This window comes from Podarcis vaucheri (genome assembly GCF_965113315.1).
Source record: "Podarcis vaucheri genome assembly, chromosome: 8".
NCBI classification, from domain to species: domain Eukaryota; kingdom Metazoa; phylum Chordata; class Lepidosauria; order Squamata; family Lacertidae; genus Podarcis; species Podarcis vaucheri.
Window position 1 is genome coordinate 61334044 of NC_138766.1, and position 24369 is coordinate 61358412.

Sequence of the window (24369 nt, forward strand, 5' to 3'; positions counted from 1 at the left end):
AAAAATTGGCTAGGACCCTCAGTTTGGTCCTAGTGGCCAAAGTAGTCTCTGAGCAGAGTTCAACTCCTGGGAAATTCCTGCTACTGGAAGGGAGAAAGAACGCTAGCAAAAAAACAACAACCCTTCCCTCTGGAGCAGCCTGAAAGACAGCTCAAGGAAAATGGGGGGGGGGACTGTCGTGCTGCTTCTGCCAGCTGATGATCTCAGTTGCATTCATGAACAGGAGGAGACTTTCCATTCGTGGAAGCCTAGTTAAGAACCAAACCATAATGTCCCCCCATCTCACATCCCTATTTAACTGCTTCACACTCATTCCAGTAGTGTTATTTAAACTGTTTTATTCTTTCTCTTGTTTCTCCAATTTCTAAGAGTTGTTACCCAATTGCAGTTGGGCTCAGTTCCAGAGAACAGCCCAGGCCAAGAAATAAGCTTTTCACAGAGCACCTAATAGAAATGGTTGAACAACCTTCTCCTCCTCCCTCCCTCTCTCTCTCTCTCTCTCTCTCTCTCTCTCTCGTTCACCGTGGCTGCAAATAAAAGTGAGCCCAATTTTTATTATGTTAAATGAAAGCATTTGATTTAGCTATTTGATTTTTCTCTGCAGAAGGGAAAAGTAGACAAGAGTTATGTGAATAAGGAAATGTTGTATTGCTCACCTTTCTTCAACAGAAATTCTCCAAGTACAGCAGAAGTCACCATTTCACGTTCTTTTAAACTCGAAGGTAAATCTATGCAATGGATTGTAATTTCTACAATACAATTAATTAATTTCAGCCTTCTCTTGTTTAGTGAATACCAGATCAACGTGTTGTAAAAACAATTGTCCATAAAGAATGCTATCTGGTGGTGAAATGAAGTTCAGTGATTTGAACCAGAGAAATCTGTGCACAAAAAAGTATTTTCACCAATGTTATTGGGGGAGGCAGTCATTTTTGCTGTCCAGCAACCGAGCTATAGGGATAAAGTATCTTCAAAATGTCACAGTAATCACCAGTTCCAATTATTGCTGTGAGGCAAGCCACAAGAAATGCTTTGAAAACGAAGCATTTCAGGATCTGTGATCTGGAAGAGGAATACCGTATTTTTCGCCCTATAGGATGCACTTTTCCCCTTCAAAAATGAAGGGGAAATGTGTGGGCGTCCTATGGGGCGAATGCAGGCTTTCGCTGAAGCCTGGAGAGAGAGAGGCATCGGTGCGCACTGACCCCTCTCACTCTCCAGGCTTCAGGAAGCTATCTATAAGCCTCCCCCGCCCGGTGGGAGGTCCCACTGGGTGTGCGAGGCTTGGGGCGGCAGCCTGCATCCCAAAGCACGGGGTGCCCTCCGGAGGACGCCCCGTGCTTCGGGAAGGTGTCTGCAAGCCTCCCGTGCCTGGCGGGAGGTCCCGCCGGGCGCGGGAGGCTTGCGGAGGCAGCCTGCATCCCAAAGCATGGGGTGCCCTCCGGAGGACGCCCCGTGCTTCGGGCAGATGTCCGCAAGCCTTGTGCGCTGGGCGGGAGGTCCCGCCGGGCTCGCAAGGCTTGCAGGCAGCAGCCTGTTCTGGGGGCTGGGGTCAGCGGAAGCTCAGGCTTCCCCTGCGCCAGCCCCGCACCTGGGGGGGGAAAATAATTTTGTTTTCTTTATTCCCCCCCCCCCAAAAAAAAACCTAGGTGCGTCTTATAGGGCGGTGCGTCCTAGGGGGCGAAAAATACGGTAATTTGCTTCCAACTGGGGAAGCTCAGGAATCTTTCCCAATGCAAATGAGTAACTGCAAAAGAGGACATCACTGATGTCCACAGTGGCAAAGATCAATTATTTTCACTTCAACGTTTCTCCATCTCCAAGAAAAATTACTTACCTGAATTTTCAACAATACTGCCAACTCTCTTGTCACGATGAAGTGACACTCCTCTCCTTTTCATGTACATGCGCGCGCACACAACTTCCCATTCCAGGCAAGGTCAATAAATGCTCCAACACACTCTGTTAATCAGTTTGCTCCACTGCAGATTGTAGCCATTAAGTCCAATTCTATGAATATTTCTAGATTTTTCAGCAACTGGGGTTTCCCCCCTCAAACCATGACTAAGAATTCATAGTATCTTTGCAACAAAGCTTTTAATATCATGTATAAAAATAGAGTTATTTACATTTGAAATACGGGTTACTACATCATTCGCAAAAGGAACTCCAGAAAGATTGATACCTGAAGGCTTGAGAGAAGTGGGGGAAACACAGCAGCTTTGGAAGTTCTAAATCTCCTAGGTAAAGGTACCCCTGACCATTAGGTCCAGTCACGGACAACTCTGGGGTTGCACGCTCATCTCACTCTATAGGCTGAGGGAGCCGGCATTTGTCCGCAGACAGCTTCCAGGTCATGTGGCCAGCATGACTAAGCTGCTTCTGGCGAACCAGAGCAGTGCACGGAAACGCCGTTTACCTTCCCGCCGGAGCAGTACCGATTTATCTACTTGCACTTTGACGTGCTTTTGAACTGCTAGGTTGGCAGGAGCAGGGACCGAACAACAGGAGGTCACCCCGTCGCAGGGATTTGAACCGTCGACCTTCTGATCGGCAAGCCCTAGGCTCTGTGGTTTAGACCACAGCGCCACCTGCGTCCCTTCCAAATCTCCTAAACCATTATAAAAGTACCACCTTCTTGATAGCACTTCTTCCCCAGTCTGAAGTGAACAGGCTTCCTGTTTCAGGTTAAGGGAACTTCACGCATCTTTGCTGAATGCATCCCACTGAAAGTAATCCGCACAAAAATATGATCACTAGCCCTCATCCAACAAGAATTTACCAACAACTTTGATCCATGATCTACTTAAGACCTCACACTTGCATAGAAGAAAATTTAGCCGCAACAACTTTATTGAGAATGGATATGGTTTGGCTTAAATTCACTTGATTAACTGCATTTGTGGAGCAGGCTGTAAAGGAGCAGCTGGATTCTTGCTACCTTTTCATCTTAGGGTGTGTGTTTTTTTGTTTCTTAACATGGCTAAAATGATAGAAGTAGTCTTACTATTGCATAGCTGCCAAGAACATAAGATCAAATATATTATAAATTTTGAGTTTTGCACACTAGTCTAGAATACCACTTTCCTTTGGCATACAAATAACACTGTTTGGGATTAGCTTGTACAATCTATATTTTTGGTCCATGCTGTTAATGCTAGTGGAGTTGTCCTCCTGTATATCTTCAGTTAGTCAAAAAGGCTTTGGAACAGTTTCTTCAGGAACCGATGCAGAAAAATGCTTTTCCAAACCCGCCAGTTTAGCTGAAGCAGAAACTTCAGCAAATTCCCTCTTTCCTTCTTCATTATATTTTTAAGTGCATTTTCCCTTCGAAATGAACAAGGAGAGGGCTTAAACACTGAGCAGACTTGATTTCTTTGCATCAGTTTGTTTTGGTCCATACAAGTCCGGGTGGTTTGGAAGCATATCCAGCAATAGAATTGCTTACTTTAACTAAGCTGTCGTTCCACATAATCTGTTGGTTGTTGAAACCTCTTTGGTATCACTTTCTGGTCTTCCTGACACCACAAATGGCCAGGTCTGAAATTAAAGCAGTATTCAATGTTAGACAAAAAGGCGAAAATATGCAAACAACAAAAATCCTACTGCTATTTCTGTTCCAGTCCCCATTTCAAGAAAAAACTCAAAAGCATTTTCTTGGAAGGGTGTTTAAAAGTCACACAGCACCCCTTTCTCTTTAAGGTGTCTGATTCTGCTGGGAGAAAAAGTGCTGAAGGCTTAAAACTTTCCTCACCTTACGCTGTTAACTGCAGCCTATACCCCTTGGCAAACACTAACGAACCTCAGTCTGGTTTTGTATGCATAACTCTCCTCTGCTTTATTCCAAAATAACGCAAGGCAAGGCAACTCAGAAGAGTATGTTGGTCCAGCAGAATGCAAGATGCTTTGCCTCAGTTTGTTTTGGTCTGTTGGCCAAGCAAAATGCAAAATTCTCTTTACAAACTTATCTGATGTTTCAAGGTGATTAGGCAAACTTCTGCCACGTGTTATTGGTATTTTGACTTAACAATTTCTCTTTTTGTAAAAGCAGAGCCTTGAAATCTGGTACTTACACTACTCATGACAGCAACTGGGGGGGGGGCTGAAGCCTGCTACCAATTTCAAGTTTACCCCCATTCACAGAACAGAAAGAACCTAGTTGTTAATTTAAACACTCTCTCCTGTCCTTACTTTCTGTAGAACTGACACATTGGCAAAATATATATTCAATATAATATTACATTGAAGTTCAGTAGGATTTTTTTCATTGATTTTAAAAGCATTCATTTATGGAGGTGTATAAGACTATTGCAGCTTGTTCACACATTAGCTTTGTTGAAAATGACTACAACTGTCTTTCAAACAGAGAAGAGGTTCAAGTGAATGGGTCTAGATATATGAAGCTCAAATTCAAATCCCCGTGTGGCTACTAAGCTCATTGTATGGCCTTGAAGAACAAGATGTTTCTGGCCTGATCTAGTTCACATGCTCACTGTGAAGCTAGAACTTGACAGAATTCCTTAGAAGAGGGGCAAGTTATGAATGTACTAAATGCAACTTAAGCTTTGATGCAGTTTTTTTACACAGATGTATATTTTAAGTGTGTCAGACAGATTAAGAAATCATAAGAGCTTTCATGAGTAAAATCTGCATATGAATAATATTCTGCCAGAAACAGATCCACATCATAAAATCAAGTATTTTGTTTCAGTATTCTTCGACCTGAGGAATCAATCCTAACCATGTATACTTAGATGTTCACCACGCATACTTGGGGTTGGAGCATCTTCCCTATGAAAGAAAACCCAGGGAGATTTAGGTTGTGTCCTTTAGAAACCAGTGACCATGTTAGAGGTTTTAAAAGTTAGGAACTGCATGGAGAAAAAGAGCAAGAAACCCCTCTCTCAAATTAGGACCATCCAACAAAAATCAATAGTGGGGTCAGGACAGGCAAAAGTAATTCCTCACCTAATACATAACTTAGCGAATCCATTACCAAAAGAATACAGAGATTATAAATTAAGCTAGCAACAGGTGTATCTATTCTGGGACACATTAAAGGACAGCCATCACTTCCATGCTCCACTTCTGACCAATCTTGGCCACTGCTGGAAAGAGAAAGCTAAACAAGACGAAGATTCATCATCTCATCCAACGAAGCAATTGTGTTTTTCTAGGTGCACATTGAACAGGTTAGCATTTCAGAGCTTTAAAATACTGTGCTTCAGAGACAAGCACAAAAGATACACTCCACTGCTGTGCTAGTAGACCCACAACTGCTTAAAACCCAGGAAGAGAACTCTCCACAGACAGGTGGGAATCCATAGACAGAGCTCCTACTGACAACATGGAAAAGGACAAGCCTCCCTCGGAATACGATATAATCAAGGATGGGGGACTTCTGATCCTCCAGCCAGTGGTGGATTCCAGCTGCATCAGCTCCAGCCAGTGCAACCAACTGTCAGAGATGAGGAGAGCAGGGAACCACAATTTTCTCACCTCAGATTTAAATAAAATCACTGAGATTTTTTTCATCCACTCAAGCTTACACAAAAACTCATGAGTCGCCTTTTGCTGTGCATTATCAACATGGTTAGCAGGTGATAAAGCTCTTCCAACTCTAAGGCTACTACAGTTCCCATGTCTGCAGCACAGATGTGTATTATTACAACTATTACATTCTTTCTAGTTTTCAGTAATTTGTGTATACTGAGAGAATGAATGATTCTCAAAAGTTCCATTTGTTGCCTTAGAAAACAACTGGGGGTTGCTGCTTAGCCACTAATGTCTACAGGAGTAAACTACCAGATATTTTTAACTGCTTCCTCTGACAAAACAAGAGGCTGATTTTAAAAAACAAATGAGATCTTAATAGGCAGATATGGATCATATTAACTAATCACCTGTGTCTAGGAAAAAGCCAAACAAGAATTCCTAAAGTGGCAGGTGCCAGGTTCAGGTTCATATAGGTTGCCCATATAGCTTAAATTCCTGGGACTTTTTGTTCATGATCCCTGTACGGTGTTTAGAATTCAAGGAGCCTGAGGTGCCCACCTACACACCACTTCCTGGTCTGCAAACTCTTGACATTGAACCATAGATGTGCAAGCCCTGGCATGATTCTGTGGCGACAGAAAAGGCATGTGTTCAGAGGCACCCTTGGTTTAACGTGCCCAGTAGTGATGTATGGAAGTGAGAGCTGGACCATAAAGAAGGCCGATTGCCGAAGAATTGATGCTTTTGAATTATGGTGCTAAGAGACTCTTGAGAGTCCCATGGACTGCAAGAAGATCAGACCTATCCATTCTGAAGGAAATCAGCCCTGAGTGCTCACTGGAAGGACAGATTGTGAAGCTGAGGCTCCAATACTTTGGCCACCTCATGAGAAGAGAAGACTCCCTGGAAATGACCCTGATGTTGGGAAAGATGGAGGGCACAAGGAGAAGGGAGTGACAGAGGACGAGATGGTTGGACAGTGTTCTCGAAGCTACCAGCATGAGTTTGACTAAGCTGCAGGAGGCAGTGGAAGACAGGAGTGCCTGGCGTGCTCTGGTCCATGGGGTGACGAAGAGTCGGACACGACTGAACGACTAAACAACAACAACAACACCACAGCAGCTTTGCTCCGTGGGCGCCTTTCCGCGAGCAGCTCTTACCAGGTTGACGGGGTGCACGTAGCCCTTCTCGTAGCGGTCTTCTTGCAGCAGCTGCCGGAGGTGGGCGATGTAGCTGGAGGCGAGGCGCAGCGTGTCCAGCTTGGAGAGCTTCGTGTCCGGGGGCACCCAGGGCAGGCTGGTCTTGAGGCGCGAGAACGCCTTGCTCAGCACGCGCATGCGGGCTCGCTCGCGCGCGTTGGCCGCGTTGCGCTGCGTCTGCTTGCACTCGGCCGCTACCGGGCCGCCGCGGCCCGACGCCGGAGGACGCTTCCCGCCGCCGCCGCCGTTGCTTTCTCCCGCCGCGGGCGCTCCCTTGGCTCGCTTCTTCTTGCCGCCACAGCTCGTCTCCGCGTCTTCCTCCTCGTCGTCGTCTTCTTCCTCCTCCTCCTCCTCTTCCGCGGCGGAGGAGTTTCCCGCCGAAGGGCAGGGCTCGCCTCGGGGACGCCGCTTGGCGCGGGGCGGCCCCGGGTAGTCGAGCTGCAGCCCTCTCAGGTCCATCTCCGGCAGCTCCTCGGCGTCACTCAGGGAGCCCGTAGACATGACCCAGCCCCACACGCCGAAGTGGGGCGGGAAGGAGGAGGAGGAGGAGGAAGGCAGAGTGGCGAGCGGGACCCCGCCGACGAAGACCCCGCTTCCCACCCCCCGAGAGAAGCTGCTCGACGGCTTGGCGGGGACCGTCTCCTGACAGGGCTATATGGCTAGATAGATATATACGCGCCACAGCGGGGCGTACCATCTGCGTGGGGCAACCGGGGGGAGACCTCGCGCTCACGTAGCCCGAGTGGCGGCGCGCGGGGGAGACTCCTGCCCGAGTCACCCCCTCCCCCGCCCCTCTAGACCTGGGAGGTTCTGCCTGCCTGGGCGACGCTGCGCTCTAAGGGCGGCGCGCGCTCCATTCAAGGGCGCCCGCCTGGGTCGCGGAGGCTTTGGCCGCCTGAGCAGGGGGTGCTGCTGCTCCTCCTCCTCCTCCCCTTGCCGTCGGGGTGGGAGGGGGAGATTTCCAGCCAGTAAAAATCAGCTAATAAGGGACTCTCGAGGGACGGTCAGCATCCTGCCAAAGGAAAGTCCTGCAGATTGTGGAAGGGTTTTTATTTTAGTTTTGCGCGCCCTGGGGTCAGCTTCCACTGACTCGGTCCCTGGGCGCCGCTAGGAGAGATGAGTGGCGTTGGGTGGCGCTGCTCGCTAGGCAAAGGGGAGCTGAAGTTGGCATGAAACGGGCCCATAAGAAGAGGAACCCTGCCTGAATCAGGCCAAATCCTTTTCCAGGCCAGCATATGGCTTCCCACGGAGGTCGCCAACCTGATGCCTGCGGGAAGCCTTGGAGCGCATTGCTTTCGAAGGCCAAATTACTTCGATTAAGGCTGATGGTCTCACTCCCTTTAACTGGCATCCTAGTGCGGGCTGCAGCCCTAACCCCACGTACCTGAGAGTAAGTGAAAACAAGGGGACTCCTTAGTAGACAATTGCGCAGCCACTCAAGGTGAAAAGGGACTTAGGAGAAATGTGTTCAGAATCGAGATTGTGACCCCAAACGAGCCTATGCTGAATGGCGAAGTTTCATAATATAGTAAAAAAATAAGTAGGATCTGGTTAAGGAGGGGGAAAATATTTTTTTCAAATTTCATGGATATTGTGAACTGAGCTCTTAAGAGTTCAAAGGCCGATTTTTTAAAAAGAAAAAAGATCCGATCATTCACAATTGCTACCTAATGCACACTGAGGCAAACGGATTATTGTATGTTCGATTTTGTACCTGCTGCAGATTTTGATTATCTTATTTGTTAGCAACCGCCCACGTTTTTGTTTATAGGTAGGGCAGAAGCTAGGCGCTGCAAGGCTAAAGAGGTTAAATGACTTCTACTAGAGCTGGAAAATTAAGTAGTAACGCCATCCAAGCCTGAGCAGTTTCGTTGGCAGTAGCCCTCCTTTTATTTGTGTCAGATGCCTACGAAGGGCCGCCCCAGCTAAGCATGTTCAGCCAAGTTCCTCTGAAATCCACAGGATTTTTCCCATTATCTGTAGCAGAAAGGGAATGTAGAAAACGAAAATGTAGAAATCGCCCTTTGCCTGGAAGTGAATCCCAGTGAAAACAAATGCATTTACTATTAAGCAATTCGTATAGAATCGCGATGTTATGGGAAATGGCTACAAACGATTTGCAAATTTACGCTCCTGCGACACAAACAATGATCGTCTTTTGCTTGTCATTCACGTTACGGTACTTGGAGGTAAGGCCCGTTCACACCAGGAATGCTTTGGCAGAGCTCAGCCCTGTGAAGACACACAGCCTTGTAATTTGCCAGAGGATAATAAAATTATGCGTTCACTGAACATGTGCAGGTTGCTCCTGCTGAATCAGCGAGTAAATACAACCACCCACCCAATCTAGGATTTGTTTTAAGGACAGGAGTGTGACTGTCAGGTAAACTTGACTCATCCTCCGCACTTTTTATTTTCTCAAATTAATCAGCTGCTCCTTCAGTGGAGTGGAACCATCATTTATTTGAGGGCATCAAAGAATTTCAGAGGTTATGATCCAGCGAATAAAATGTTTGTTTTGTATTTAGTCCAGTGCGTCTTTGTCTCCATAACTGCACCAAAGTGGTTATATACAATTGTTTAAAAAGTGATATACTAAAACGAAAAACCAATCTATAAACATACATTTTTAAGGCGACCAGCAGACTAAAAACAGGAGGAGACAATTTATAACAGCATTTAAAAAAAAATGCTTCCGAAACCAAACGCTTAAAAAGCGTTCGGCTCAGAATCGTTCAGCTCCAGGGATCCATTCCCGCGGGACACGGAGGCAATCCCACTCCCCTTGTGAACTGTTGCTCACTGCCTCCCGCTTACAGTCCGAGGCTGCGATCTTCCACAGACTTCCTTTGGATCAACTCTCCTCCCAAACCCGTGGGACCTAATTTCTGAATGCGCAAATATGAATAGGATCTTCGCAACGTGACCCACCCCTGCGGCCGGGCGAAGAAAGTTCCCTGGCGCAGCGGGGCCGGGGCTGTGGGTGTTCCTCCGCCCCTGACGGCCGCAGCAGGTGGGGATCTGGGCCCCGAATTCCTGCATCTGCAACCTTTTCGTTCCATCCGCCTTCCCACCAGACTGGCGTTGGCACCGCCGCCACCTCCCTGGCGTTGCGCTTCCTGGCACCACCGCTTCCCACGATGGAGCCGCTTTCTAGCTGGATTTTGCAACCCTGGTGTCTCAGGGAGGTTTCCCCTCCCCTCCCCTTCCTGCTCTTAGAAAATGCCGTTCTTTATTCGGAGCCTGCCCTCCCTTTCTTTTCACGGGCAACTCTCTCCCAAGCCAAGAATATCGGTGGAAGAAGCTCTGAAATGCACCCGGCGTCCAACTTGGCACTTGGAGGCGCTGAACTTGCGCTGACACCGGCCCCTAAGCCCTGTCTCGGCTTCTTCTCGCAAGCAGGTGGCTGGCTGGCTGTGCCACAAGCCCGATCCTGAAGAGCACCCGCGGAAGAGCCGTATCAACACACACACACACACACACACATATCCTGGAGGTTAGATGTGTAGGTTTCGCCTCTCCGTTTCTCCGGATTGTTTATACAGGTGCAGTCTGAACTCTTTCCTTACTAAAGATTAATGGGAAGGAAAGTGCTGGCTATTTCTAAACAGTGGTGGAAATGTCGATGCCCGATTGTACCCTTCTTTTGCCACGCGGGGAGAGGCCTGACTCGCCCTCCGCTCCCGCCCCCTCCGTGGGCTGAAGTTCACAGGCGGGAGCGCGTGGGGACCTTAAAGACTACCTCCCAAAAAAGAGAGACCTTCCGGGGCTCAAGCTCATTGGGAAATGACGCTCTCTTCGTCCCATGCTTTCATTGCAGAAGCACTCAGGCTCGATGTGGACGGTGATACTCGGCGAGGCACTCTGTACATGCTCAAGGGCATTCCCACGACAAAACATTACTTTGGATGCTGGCCCAGCTGAAGGCGGAGGGAATCGCCAATTTCCCATTTTAACAAGCCGCCTGAAATACTAGAGAACGTGGCCCTCCCTCCCTTTTCCTCCTCCTCTAAATTTTGTTAGTGCTTGTGTAAACCAACCCTGAGCGTGCGTGGTGCTCCTTTGGCTGCCTACGGAGTGGCATGGGAAGAATTGGGTTTGCCATTATTATTATTATTATTATTATTATTATTATTATTATTATTCCATAGAAAGTTGCAGCAGCTGCAGGAGAAGGGGGGGGGTCCCCCTGCGGAAGCCTGCGTGGCCGGGCAACCATATACCGAACTGTGTGAACCGGGTTCAAGCGCGCCGCCCTCATTAAAGGCGAACTCTCTCCTTTCAGCCTTCAGTACTCCGAGACTCAAATCTGCAATAAGCACCTGCAGTTTAGATCAAGTCTCAAAGATCTTGGATACAACATTGCTATCAGCGAGTTACAGAGATGAGACCTATCCATTGGCACATTGTGGGGTTCCTAGCATTTTTATTTCCTCCCAGGAGCTCAAGGCGGTGAGTGACAGAGCGCACGTTTTTTTGCGCGCAAAAGGTCACGGGTTCAAGTCCTGCCATCCCCAAATCTGAAACCCCGGAGATCCACTCCCAGTTAGCATCCACACTACTGAGCCGGATGGAGCATTTATTTGCAGTCTCCGACGATGCTCCCCCTCCCATTTATCCTGTTTAACTGACTCCTGTGAGGCGGCCAAGCTGAGAGTTGGTGACTGGCCCAGGGTCACCCAGTGAACCTCCTGGCTGCGTGGGCATTTGAAACAAGGTGTCCCCGGGAGACTCTAAGCACTACACCACACTGCCTTGCTGCACGAGCAAAGGGAAAATGCCACGGAAAAGCCACGCACTGAACTCGGAGGAAAGTGTGGTGCGATCCTTTGCACATTTATTTGCATTAGAGGTGCATGGAATTCTGCAAGGTGTGGAGAAATAAACATAAATAAACATATTTAGATAAAAAGTTTTTCTCCCTCTCACAGATTATTAGAACTCAGAGGTATCCAATAAAGCTGAATTTTGAAAGATTTAGGACACTGGTATACCAATGAATGGAACAAGTGTGGCGCTGTGGGTTAAACTACAGAGCCTAGGACTTGCCGATCAGAAGGTGGGCAGTTCGAATCTCCGCGACGGGGTGAGCTCCCATTGCTCGGTCCCTGCTCCTGCCAACCTAGAAGTTCAAAAACAAGCCAAAGTGCAAGTAGATAAATAGGTACCGCTCCGGCGGGAAGGTAAAGGGCGTTTCCATGCGCTGCTCTGGTTTGCCAGAAGTGGCTTAGTCATGCTGGCCACATGACCCGGAAGCTGTACGCTGGCTCCCTTGGCCAATAAAGCCAGATGAGCGCCGCAACCCCAGAGCTGGTCAGGACTGGGGTCCCTTTACCTTTATACCAATGAATACCAATTAAAATAAAATTAGACCAGTGTATGGAGGATACTGCTAGCCCAAATGGCTATGTTCTGCCTCCACTGTCCGAGAGGCACTATGGGAATCACGCAGCGTGCTGTTGTGCTCAAGTCCCGCTTGCTGGCTTCCCATTGCCACGTGGTTGGCCACTGTGAGAACAGGATGCGAGACTAGATAGGCCATCATCTTAAGTACTGGTGATGATGTTATTATATATTTATTTATACTCCACCTTTCCCCCCAGGAACTCAAGGCGACTCAAACAGATAAAAAACCAAGCAAGACTACAAACATAGATCCAGACATAAATCCTACTAGGTTAGCTAGCAGGCGTGTTTAAAGATCCTGTTGCCTACCTATGTGATCTCATTGAGCTTTCAAGTAAAAGCAGTTCAGATTATAGCAATGCAGCGGGGCCTAGTTTCAAATAAGACGGTTTCGGAGATGGGAGGGAAGGCGGGCATGCCAATTAAGACCATTGTAATAAGCCTTAATAATGGCCCCAAACACTTTTTAGCAAACCTCAGGACTTTCGTGAGAATGAAAGCCACAAAGTGAGCAAAACACAAGAGCTGTGAGCTCTGAAGATCTCAGCGCATTCCTTATTGTTGGCGATGCACCATCTCGGATGTCAGAAAACCTTTCCCTACTAGTACAGCAAATAAATTAGTAGAGCAACCATCACGAAATGACTTGCAGAAGTGTCTGCCAGGACCAGTAATAACTCTTTGTTAGTGTCTTGATGCGTTAAACATCGAGGAGTTCTCAGATTCAATGGCTTCTCCACAATGGCAGTGTAAGTCCAGTTAAACTAGCTGGAGAGCTTAAACACGGATGACGATTGCTCTTTTAAACGTCTCTAGGACCGCAAGGCCAACGTAACAGAATGGCCCGTGTAAGTACTGTTGACCTACTTCATTTCACTGGAGTAAAGGTGGTTTGTTCACACGTGAATGCTCACCGCTGAAGGACTGCTGCACGAAGTGGCGACTTGCACGTGCGAATTCCAGAGATACAAACGGGACCGCGGAACCCGCATTTGTTCGAGAGCTGCCCAATCACAGCAACGTTAAAATCTTGGATTTCTCCACTACTGCCTAAGGGCCACATTTGCTTCCGCCTTATAATGCATGCAAAAATGGTTTCTCGGGGAGAATAAAACAATGATATAACTGTGTAAACAATGAGATGCGCAAGTGGAGATCGAGAGAGAACTTCAGTGTAGTGCACCTGCTCTCAGACGCGATGCTTTCCCGTATTCACACGGCTGCCAGTTACCCAGCGATGCGAGTGCACGTGTAAACTGACCCCGAGAGTTCCATGGAGAGTTCCTCTTCCCCCGATGCAAGGCGTCGGGGTGACTGGGAGCCAGTGTATAGCTAGGTGGAGAAGTTGTCTCTCCCTCCTACTACGGGCAGACCAAGAAAGGAGCGTGAGAGAACCGAATACGATCCTCAGTCGATATTAAGATCTCGTGGATTAATGGATCGTTTTTCTTTGGGTATTTGGGTTTGCCGCAGCTGCGGCCAAACTTTTGCTCTGAAAGGGGAAATATAATTTTTCATTTCTTGGAAAGAGCTTTAGGGAAATTATTTTAAAGGAGGCGCTTTTTCATATTATTGTTGTAATCTAGAACTAGGTAGGAAATGATGGAATGCTTAGAATGGTTAGCGGTAGCGAGAGGACGGGGGATTTGAATACAGAGAGGAAACACTTCATATTTTCCATTTAAAATAGCAAGTTCTAGATGGCTTGTAGCAAGACTGCAGATGGGGAGATAAGGTAGGACGATTCTCTCGCATCCTCGGGCAGTGGCGTAGCGTGGGTTGTCAGCACCCGGGGCAAGGCAAGTAATTTGCGCCCCCTAACCCGTGGATTTGAGACCCCTAACCCTAACCCCCATATGTTGCGCCCGGTGCGGCCGGCCCCCCCCCTGCACCCCCCACGCTAGTGCGGGGGGGAGCCAGTGCGCTGTACTGGTTGGAGTCTTGGAATAGGACCTGGGAGACGCGGGTTTAAATCTCCACCCGGCCACGGAGCTCCTTGGGTAACCTTGGGCCAGGCACTAAGCAACCTCGCAAGGTTGTTGTGAGGGAGGATAAAACACGGGCGTCAAAAGGAGCAGACTTCGAAGAAGTGCGCATCTCTGTGCGTTACACAATGGGATCCATTTTAATTGTGATTATTTGAGAAATATGTATATTGAGAACAGCGAAAGATGAATGAGACATTTTCGGGCAGCGGTCGTAGAGCCGCTTGCCTGGGGGGGGGGGAGGTCCCACTCAACTCGATGGCTCTTACTTCCGAGTAGGCACGTATTCCAACATTACTGTTGGGTTTGCGTGTAGAAGATTCGCTATGAAAATGCTTCGCCTCCCACAACAAAACTCCAGAATGTAGCCTCTGATAGCTGGGTCCTAGGCATGTTTACTCGTAAGTAGGTTCCACTGAGTAAAATGATGCTTACTCCCAAATCCTTACTCTGGGGGGGGCGGGGGGGTATAGTTATTTATTTATTCCTCCATGCATCCACTTTTGCCGTCCCGCCTGCTATTACAAGGAAATGGACTTGTTATAGTAAAAATAAAAAATAACTTTTTTGAATTTTGAGTATATTTTATGTTATTCATTACATTTCTACACCGCCCTATATCACCTGGATCAGCTTGGTCAGAGGGGCAAGATGAGCTGCTTTTCACGAGGTTGTGGTCCAGCCATCACCAAACCAGCATCCTTCCTTTTAATCCTTTTGAAAGAACCTAAGAAGAGCTCGTCTTGCTCAGGCCAGTGATTTACCTAGTCCAGCAATCCTGTTCTCACAGCGGCCAACCAGGCACTCATGGGAAGCCTGCAAACTGGTCCTCAGCTCCACGCCACCCTCCCTTCCTGCCGTTTCCAGCAGCTGCTATTCAGAAGCATTTCTGCCTCCGACTGTGGAGGTAGAGAGCAAAGCCACAGCCATTTATAGCCTTCATCTCCATGGATTTGTCCCAGTCCTTCATCCTGTCGGGGTGAGTGCCATCGTTTAAATTATGCTCTGGCTGAAGAAGGGCTTCCTTCTGTCTGTCCCGCATCTTCCAGCATTCAGCTCCATTGGGTGGGTCCTGAGTTCAAGAGAGGGATCTGCTTGCTGTGGTTCTGTTGGGAATAAGACAAGCACCATCGAAATACACACATGATTTTGTCAGGAGAGGAAGCTTCCCAGTTCTTCCGGCAAGCAGCAAAGACCATTTTTTTGAGACGGAAGCGAGGAGTGAACGGTCCTCTCAAACTGCGAGTTGTGCTCCTCTTTCTTCCGCAGACCGGTGATCGGGTTCACACTTCCGTGCGTGGTTTTTGCGCCCATCCTAACCCAAAACGCCTTATTTGCGAGGGAATCCAATGGATTCTGAAAACCAATCAAGCGAAGGGGTGGGGCGGGGCAAATGAATAACTGGGGCTGCAATTCCGCGCTTTCAATGAACTCTGTGGCAACTGTTTATTTATTACATTTATAAAACGCCTTTCTGCCAAGGGAGGCAAGGCGGTTTACCATTTTTATATTGCTTGCGGCTAGGCATAACATGAACAAGACAAAACGACCAGCGCTGAAATGTCCCCATTTCCTTCTTTGGATTGATAGGTTAAGGTGGGGGCAAGTTTCACCTCCTCCCACCCTGAGGTGCAGGCAAGAGTTGGGTTAGCAACACGGTTCGTCTTTTAAACACATACAGGGAATTCGGGGCTGAATTGCAATCGGAAAACGGAAGGACAAGAACGACTCTCTTACGGTTTCAACCAGGAGCAGTCTTATTTTGGAGGACAAAGCAGCCCTGGGGTTAAACCAGGAAGAAACAGAAGGAAGATCGTGTCACCGTGATTTCCGATTAACAACATAAGAAGAGTCTGCTGGTCTGGATCAGGTCAACGACTCATCTCGTCTAGCCTCCAGTTTTCACAGTGGCCAACCACATGCCTGTGGCAAACCAGAAAGCAGGATTGGATCCCAAGAGCCTGTGATTTCCAGCAACTGCCATTCAAAAGCATTGCTGCCTACCGTGGAAGCAGAGAATAGTAGTGGTAGCCGTCAGTAGCTCTCTCTTCTATGAATTTGTCTAATCCTCCTTTAAAGCCAAGCAACTTGGTGGCCATCACTGCCTCTTGTGGGTGTGAGTTCCAAAGTTTAGCTATGTGCTTTCTTCTATCTGTCCTTAATATTCCAACATTCAGCCTCCTCAGATGTCCACTGGTTTTAGCGAATCCTAATCGTGTAACAGTAGCAACAACTCACCCGCCCCGCCCCCAAAGTTACACTACTGAACCTAGCTTAGGAGGGAAATCAGAAATACACATTTTGTATGAAAGGACTGTGAGGTCACATCAGGGGGAAGGGTCACAGAACATTGCTTTGTGTGCAGAAGGTCCCAGGCTTAGTCTCTGGCATCTTCAGGTACCTCTAGCCTAAAAACCCATGAGAGATGCCTTCAGACAGTGGAGGCTCAGTCAGCAGCACCATCAATTTAATATTGGCAGTGGTGGGAATTGTGGTAGGAATGTTGGATCAGCAGTATATTATAAGAAGTTACAAGATTACCCAAGGCAACTATTAAAAGACATTATTAATAGGACTCTAAATACAGGGGAACTACCAGAATCCTGGAAGAGTGCATATATACCTTTGATCCCTAAAGAAGATAGAGATCCAGAGCAGGTTAAGAATTATCAACCTATATCTTTGTTGAAAAATTGTTATAAACTTTTTGCAGATATATTAGTAAATAAGTTGAAAATTGTATTAAAATAGGTAATCCATCATGATTAGGTTGGTTTCTTGCCAAGAAGAAAATTGAAGGACAATATTAGGAATATAATTGACATAATAGAATATTTACAAGTGAGAAATGAAAAACAAGCAGCCTCAATATTTTTAAATGCAGAGAAAGCAATTGACAATGTGTCCTGGGATTTTATGTTAAAAAGTGGAAGGGACACGGGTGGTGCTGAGCCTAGGACTTGCCAATCGAAAGGTCAGGGTTTGAATCCCCGCGACAGGGTGAGCTCCCGTTGCTTGGTCCCTGCTCCTGCCAACCTAGCAGATCGAAAGCACACAGTGCAAGTAGATAAATAGGTACCACTCCGGCGGGAAGGTAAACAGTGTTTCCTTGCGCTGCTCTGGTTCGCCAGAAGCGGCTTAGTCATGCTGGCCACATGACCCAGAAGCTGTATGCTGGCTCCCTTGGCTGATAAAGCAAGATGAGCGCCGCAACCCCAGAGTCGGTCACAACTGGACCTAGTGGTCAGGGGTCCCTTTACCTTTACCTTACAGTATTGGAATATATGAGCTGTGGAGACACCTTTCTCTCTCTCTCCCTCTCTCTGCTGCTCATGGTAGCCATTTTGTGCCAACACGAGTAGCACTTTTATCAATATATAAATATCCACACCTCATTTTTGGAAAAAAAAACCAACAATACACTGTCTGAGAGGTGCTGTAGCTCAGTGCTAGAGCTTCCTATCTGCACGCAAAAGGTCCTAGGTGCAATTCCTGCCATCTTCAGGTAGAACTAGTAAATATTTCCTGTCTAAAGCCCTGGAGAGCCACTGCCTATCCATGCTATTTCATTTATTTAATTCTTATTATTCATTATTTATTAAATTTGTATATCACCCTTCCCCCTAGATCTCAGGGTGGTTCACAGCAAAACAAAACAATCCCACCTTTTTCTCCAAGGAGCTCAAGGTGGTGTACATTGTTCTCCTACTTTATTTCCCACAACAACCCTCTGAAGTAGGTTGGGCTAAGAATAGGGGACTGACCCAAAGAAAGCCAGTGAGCTTCATGATCGAGTGGGGATTTGAGGACACGTCTCCCAGGTCCTAGTCTGATACTCTAACTGCTACACAACACTGCCTTTCAGTGTTGACAAAATTTAGCTGGCCACTTCCTGTGTTCCTAGGATTGCTCTGTCACACTGCAATCCTATGCACTCTCACCTGAGTTACAGAACTACTCTATGTTGTTTTACTCAGAAGGAATTCCCACTGTTTCCAATGAGGCTTCTTACCACATCTTTAGGATTGTGGCTTAAGGCACCTACAAACACATGGGGTCATAACATCTCCAGCAACCTTGAGTAAGATTGCACTTTTATTCTTGGGGATCTGGGCCCATGCTTTTTAGCCTGCTCCAAGCGTGTGCCCACTTGCTTGAAGGATGAATTTGCTTTTGTTATTCCTGCTTTAAAGTTTCCCTGTTTAATAAACTTGGAAAGGAGGGAATCCTTATTAATTGCTGAGGCTCCCCCTCTTCACTCTTGAGCTTGTCAAATGGTCCGTTTTCCTCAGGTATCCCTCACTTTCAGCACACTTTCCCCTGTGGAATAAGCAAGCAAACTCTTTAAATACCTCCTGGCGCCAGAAGAAAGTTCCCGTGTAATGGATATCTTGTGGTGTTAGAAAATGGATTCTGCCCTCTTTGTCAATCAGGACTGAGGGAGGAAAAGAGGGGGGAGGGGGAAGTGACATTACTTTATAAAGGATTTGTGGGAGCCTCTCAATATTATTAAATGATGCTCCTGTTCAGATTGATTTTAAAGATGACTAGAAATTTATGGCATATGATCTTTCAGAGGTGAGCCTCCTCTGCAGGCTAAAACGAAACCTCACACTTTCCCCCTCGCTGCCTTTGAGGGAAACTCACCACAGTGGCCATGAATGGAGTTGAGATATCACTCCCCTCAACAGTGTTTTGTTAAGAGAATGGACTTTCTAGGAAATCTCACAGAGAGAGGAGACTATTTCCCCACCCCAACTCATTATTCACACACTCGTCTGACAGCCTGGGCTGGCATATAAAAAGAAGGTGGTGGCAAAACCACAAAGATATCAGGAAAGGGATGGAATTAAGAATATATACCTTCAAAATGGATATAATGGAAACATGAATCATATCTACATGGGCTCAAGAGGTGGGACAAAGATATAGCACACAATCCTATCCTTAGGTTCACTGGGATGAACAAGGAAGGTGAATCTCTGTCTCAGAAAGCAGTTTTCCAGCTCAGCTGAGCTATGTCAGCATAAGTCCCATCCCCAGCTCAGCTGGAAATACAGCAGCAGCTCCCTTTTCCTGGCTCAGTCAGGTTTTAAGCTGGCTGTACTGAGGCTGGTAAAACTAATGCAGGAGTAAGTCCTATAAATTGGGGTTCCCAAGGGAGGGGAGGGGAGGGGAGGTGGAGGCAGTACCAGGTAGGGGAGGACTTATGCTGTTTCCTAACTCTGTTCAACTCAGTCACATGACTTGGCAACCCAGCATAACTAATGCTGGCAAAAAGGGTGGTGGTGTAAACCAACTCAATTTCAAAAGCTTTGTTTCCCCCCTGCCAGGATTAAGCCAGCTCAGCTGGCAATAGCTCCCCTCCTGAATGGAGTTTGGATCTGGTGTACTTTATGTCTGCTTAACTGAAAGCAGCACAAATTATGTTGGCATCCCATATTTAGGATTGCTCCTAAGGCTCTGTACACATTAGCAAGTTAAAATGCAATGAGGCCATTCCCCCACCTGTTTATTTAGTGAGGCAGGGACATTTTTGCCTGCTCAGATTTTTGTAGGTGCTGGGAATGTGCCATTCAACATCTTATGGTGCAGTCCAGTGTATGTTTACTTTTAAGTTATCCCACTATGTTCAGTGGAGCTTACGTTCAGGTTAAGTGTGCGTAGGAATGCAACCTTAATTAGGAAACCTGAGGACCATTCATAAAGCACACTGAATGTAGCCATTGGGACCTATCATTTAATAAACAATCGGCTGTAACCAAAACATCACATATCCTTGAAATAACTGTGGATTTTCTGCATTTGTACCATAAGGACAGAACTATATTTCAAAAATCCAGGATATGCAGTTTCCAGCTTCCTCTTGTTCACACAGAGGACACAAGCAGAAATTAAATTCAGTAAACTGCACTAATCAAGATCATGTTTTCTACACAAAGGAAAAAGTGAAGCAAATGTTAAGATATTTAACACAGTAATATTTGAGTCCCATGGACTGCAAGAAGATCAAACCTCTCCATTCTTAAGGAAATCAGCCCTGAGTGCTCACTGGAAGGACAGATCCTGAAGCTGAGGCTCCAATACTTTGGCCACCTCATGAGAAGAGAAGGCTCCCTGGAAAAGACCCTGATGTTGGGAAAGATGGAGGGCACAAGGAGAAGGGGACAACAGAGGACGAGATGGTTAGACAGTGTTCTCAAAGCTACCAACATGAGCTTGACCAAACTGCGGGAGGCAGTGGAAGACAGGAGTGCCTGGCGTGCTCTGGTCCATGGGGTCACGAAGAGTCAGACACGACTAAATGACTAAACAACAAAAACAACAATATTTGAGTAGTGTCGTGAATTCTAATGTTACCCAGATTGTGGTTGATCTACAGTGGAGCCAAGGTTTCACAAAGGGCTCAGATTCAATCCAATAGTGAATCCATGGGTTTCTTCCAAATGACCTTGTGGCATTGCTGAGGTCTTGCAAAGTTTATTGTTCCAAGTATCCATTTAAAAAAAAAATGGAGCAAGACTACTACTAATCTATTGGATGGAATACCACTATTGTGGCTGAATGGAAACCTGGGCAAAGAAAAGAAATATTTTGGAGTACATTAAATCTGCAGCAAAAACAAACTTGGCTGTAGCAGACAGTTTAAAATATTATAGGCAAACCAACTGCAATCACAAATGAGTAGGTTCAGCCTGTCTGACTCTGCAGGAGATCCAGCCCATTGGTTATCAGGCTTGATTTCCATCTCCCTTCCACCCACAAGAAAATCCAGCCCAAAAGGATAAAATCATCTGATCACTTAAAGCCTGTTGCTGATTTATTGCAGCACGGGCTTTTGTCAGCAACAAGCTAATTCATCAGATTATGAAGTGAATTAAAGTGGCAGATGGTCTATATTACACTTCAGTTAAGATACGCAGAAGAATAAAGCTAAAGAAAATCCCCAAATCTACAGTCCTGCTAGCAGCCAAGCTTGAGTGCAATATACCGGCTAAACACTTACAGGTGTATCACCAAACATGAATATCCATCAACCAGCGGGACACCATGTTTGAACACCACCAGCTTTCTTCCAAGGTCACTGGGTGATGGTAAGCTAGACTATTTCTCAGGCCAATCTAGAGTGTTGCTATGAGGATAAAATGGAGTGTGGAAAACCTCATGTATGCTACCTGGCACTATATTGAGCAAGAGTGAAATAGAAAGGTGGTGGTGAAAATATGCTAACATTTGTGTGAATTGACTCTTAAGTTCACAGATCAAGTTTGGTATGAACCACATGAATGTTGCTTCTCATTCTATAGGTTATTACAGTACTCATCATTTAGTGCACAGATTGGCAATTTGAGGCTCCTGACCTGAATTTATATTACCTGCAACACTTCTGGAAACTGTCCTATTCTTCCATCCTATCTGATTTCCTCCTTCCTGTTCATTTCCTCCTTATTTTTTCCTGGCATCTTAAAGTGGTTTCCCCTCCCCCCATTCTTTCTGTGTAGCTTCAAAACAATTGGGAGGGGCAATATTTTATTTGATAAAAACTTATTTTTTAAAAAATACATTTTCCCTGGTTGTATGGCTTGGGGGAAAACATTTTTTCTCCAGAACAAGCTGGTAGGTTTCTATCTCCCTCTTTCTTTTGTGTGGTACACATAAGTCAGAAAGTTATTGCTTTCAGTTGGTTTTCATAACAGTAGTTGTACTGGTTTGTTGGAGTAATTGATTGATGGATTGATTAATCAGTGCATCAGTTCCCTATATACTTGTTTGAGAGTGAACCCATTAAAACCAGACATTCTTACTTCTGAGTAGACCTGCATAATATTGGTAATTCTGAGGTAGCCATGGTGAAATTGGAAACTATTTTTATTCATGGTTAGTTAATCCTGAGAACAGTTGTCTCAGGCTCTGTCCATCCTTAGCACTGGATCACCTACCACAAGCATATGGCTCCCAACAGTTCATCTCTGTCAGAATGTGGCCCTCACAGAAAAAAGATTGTCCACTGTTGGATCTAGTGGGGCTTTAAAAAAAAAGAAAAGAAGAAGGTCTACACAACCACAGTCTAATAATCATGCAGAAGACATTGTGATAAAACATTATTTAATGTTTGTAAAACAATGTACTGGTGACCTTAATACATTTGGGGTGGCACTGCTAACATTTCCTTTGCAGATAACTGGGAGTCTTGTCAAGGCTGACAATGATTAAATATGGTCAACAATTGATTTGAGATGGGGGGGGAGCCCAAGTCTCGATGTTGAGAGTGTGCACCTGCTAGCCAGATGTGTCCCTTTGTATCAAGGCACCAGGAGAAGATCCATGTAGCCTCTCAGGTTTCCTCCTTAACTTTCCAAATGTTAATGTTTAAAGTCAAGCACAGAAAGTGATTTCATCACAGCACTTGTACTGTAAATTCTCTTGCCTGGGACTTGGGACTTGAACGGCCTTCCTAGATAATCTGGTTGTAGGGTCCAGCATTTCTCCCTCAAGATAGCACATCTGTTGCAGAGAGATTGCAGCTTTAACAGCACTCAGGCTGTAGTATTTTATCAGTGGGGAAAACGTGCCGCTTTGAGAGCTATACTTTAAATAAAAACATGTGATACTTCTCCTAGGTAATGTGCCTGTTACTTCTGTTATTGAAAGTGTTGTGCGAAATGTCATGAGAGTATTCTAAGCATTTCTGTCAGGGGCTTATGATGTCATTAGTGTTTTGACAATGGATTGGCTGGGGCCTATGACATCATTAGTAGTGAGCAATACTACATTCTCTGGGTCTGCATCCTTTTCGGTATAATCCTGTGGTCCCACTATGCCAGAAAGTGCTAAACAGGATGCAATCCTAGTGTAACATACCCACTAACTTATGCTTTTCTATCAGCAAAGTACTAGAATAACTGGAGGGGGGGAATACAACTTGCAACACATTTAAAAGAGTAATACCTCGGTATTGTTCTTAACTTTACAGAGGACAATCTTCATTTGGAAGGTTGTCATGAGACAGTTCTCTATTTGAAGGGATCTCTATTTGAAGGTTTGTTTCATCCAAGTACAGTGCATGGGGGGGGGAGAGAATAGAAGGGACAGCAAGGTCTTGACAGTACCCCTCAAGACATAGCATTTGAACACTTAGCACCTAAACAGCAGACTGAGGAAGCACACAGCTCACCTGGTTACACTCTGCCCCGCTATGGCAAGATGCATTGCATTTCTCTTTAAATCTCTAAATATGTGCACCTACACATATACATTAGTATATTCAAATATTATGCACAATTGTATCCTCTTTTGCACTCTTTTCTTTGGTGCTGATGCATCTTCAGTTTGCTAGCATGTAAGTGGCCATCCTGGGACGCGGGTGGCGCTGCGGGTTAAACTACAGAGCCTAGGACTTGCTGATCAGAAGGTTGGCGGTTCAAATCTCCACGATGGGGTGAGCTCCCGTTGTTCGGTCCCTGCTCCTGCCAACCTAGCAGTTCGAAAGCACATCAAAGTGCAAGCAGATAAATAGGTACCACTCTGGTGGGAAGGTAAACGGCGTTTCCGTGCGCTGCTCTGGTTCGCCAGAAGCGGCTTAGTCATGCTGGCCACCTGACCCGGAAGCTGTACGCCGGCTCTCTCGACCAATAAAGCGAGATGAGTGCCGCAACCCCAGAGTTGGTCACGACTGGACCTAATGGTCAGGGGTCACTTTACCTTTAAGTGGCCATCCTAGCTTTATAACATGATGGACAGAGAGTCTGACCTGACATAAGGCAGCTTTCTAAATTCATGTTTTATTCCAAGCTGTGGGTCCTCAGGTGAAAGGAAACCCGAGACAGTGTAGTGTGATAGCCAATCAGAATGATGGCCTCACTCTGGGCAGATGTCAGCCCCGTGATTCCTACCACCTTTCCTATGCAAATTCGCCTTCAACCCATATCAAAACTTTCAAATTACCAAAATATATTTTTATTGATTCTCTGCATATGTTCTGAAGACATTCGTTGCAGAAAAAGTGCTGTGTGGAGAGCTCAATAAAAATTTATCAGAACACATTTTTCTGGGAAAATTTCTGAGTTGTCCCCCGCTCTTTTTCTCACCTCCCGTCTGAAAAAGAAGGCCACTTTGCAGCCATGCTTTGGGTAGTCAGTAGATCTAGTCAGGAGCTCCCAGTTAAGAAGTTCTGAGTGGATCAGCAGTTTGGCTTGCATTTGGCGCTAAATTTAAACAGCACCAAATGCAAGCTTCCCTTATGAAAAAATAAATGGGAGCCTGTGCTCCCAATTGCCCTTTTG

General features: G+C 46.2%; 2 protein-coding genes across 4 annotated transcripts in view; both read right to left on the reverse strand.

The window, feature by feature from the left end:
* TRPA1 (transient receptor potential cation channel subfamily A member 1) overlaps nucleotides 1-24369 on the reverse strand; it is a 387382-nt gene that overhangs the window by 283416 nt on the left and 79597 nt on the right. The gene's annotated exons all lie outside the window — the stretch shown is intronic.
* MSC (musculin) lies at nucleotides 323-7552 on the reverse strand. 2 transcript variants are annotated; one of them, XM_082236224.1, is made up of 3 exons: nucleotides 6657-7549; nucleotides 3449-3540; nucleotides 323-527 (listed from the first exon to the last, which is right to left on the reverse strand). In XM_082236224.1, the coding sequence occupies exons 1-2, from the start codon at nucleotides 7194-7196 to the stop codon at nucleotides 3454-3456; spliced, it is 627 nt and encodes a 208-aa protein (XP_082092350.1). In that variant the 5' UTR covers nucleotides 7197-7549; the 3' UTR covers nucleotides 323-527; nucleotides 3449-3453. The 2 variants fall into 2 exon arrangements, with proteins under 2 accessions (XP_082092350.1, XP_082092351.1); XM_082236225.1 differs by lacking the exon at nucleotides 323-527 and adding an exon at nucleotides 2480-2726 and having other exon boundaries at nucleotides 6657-7552.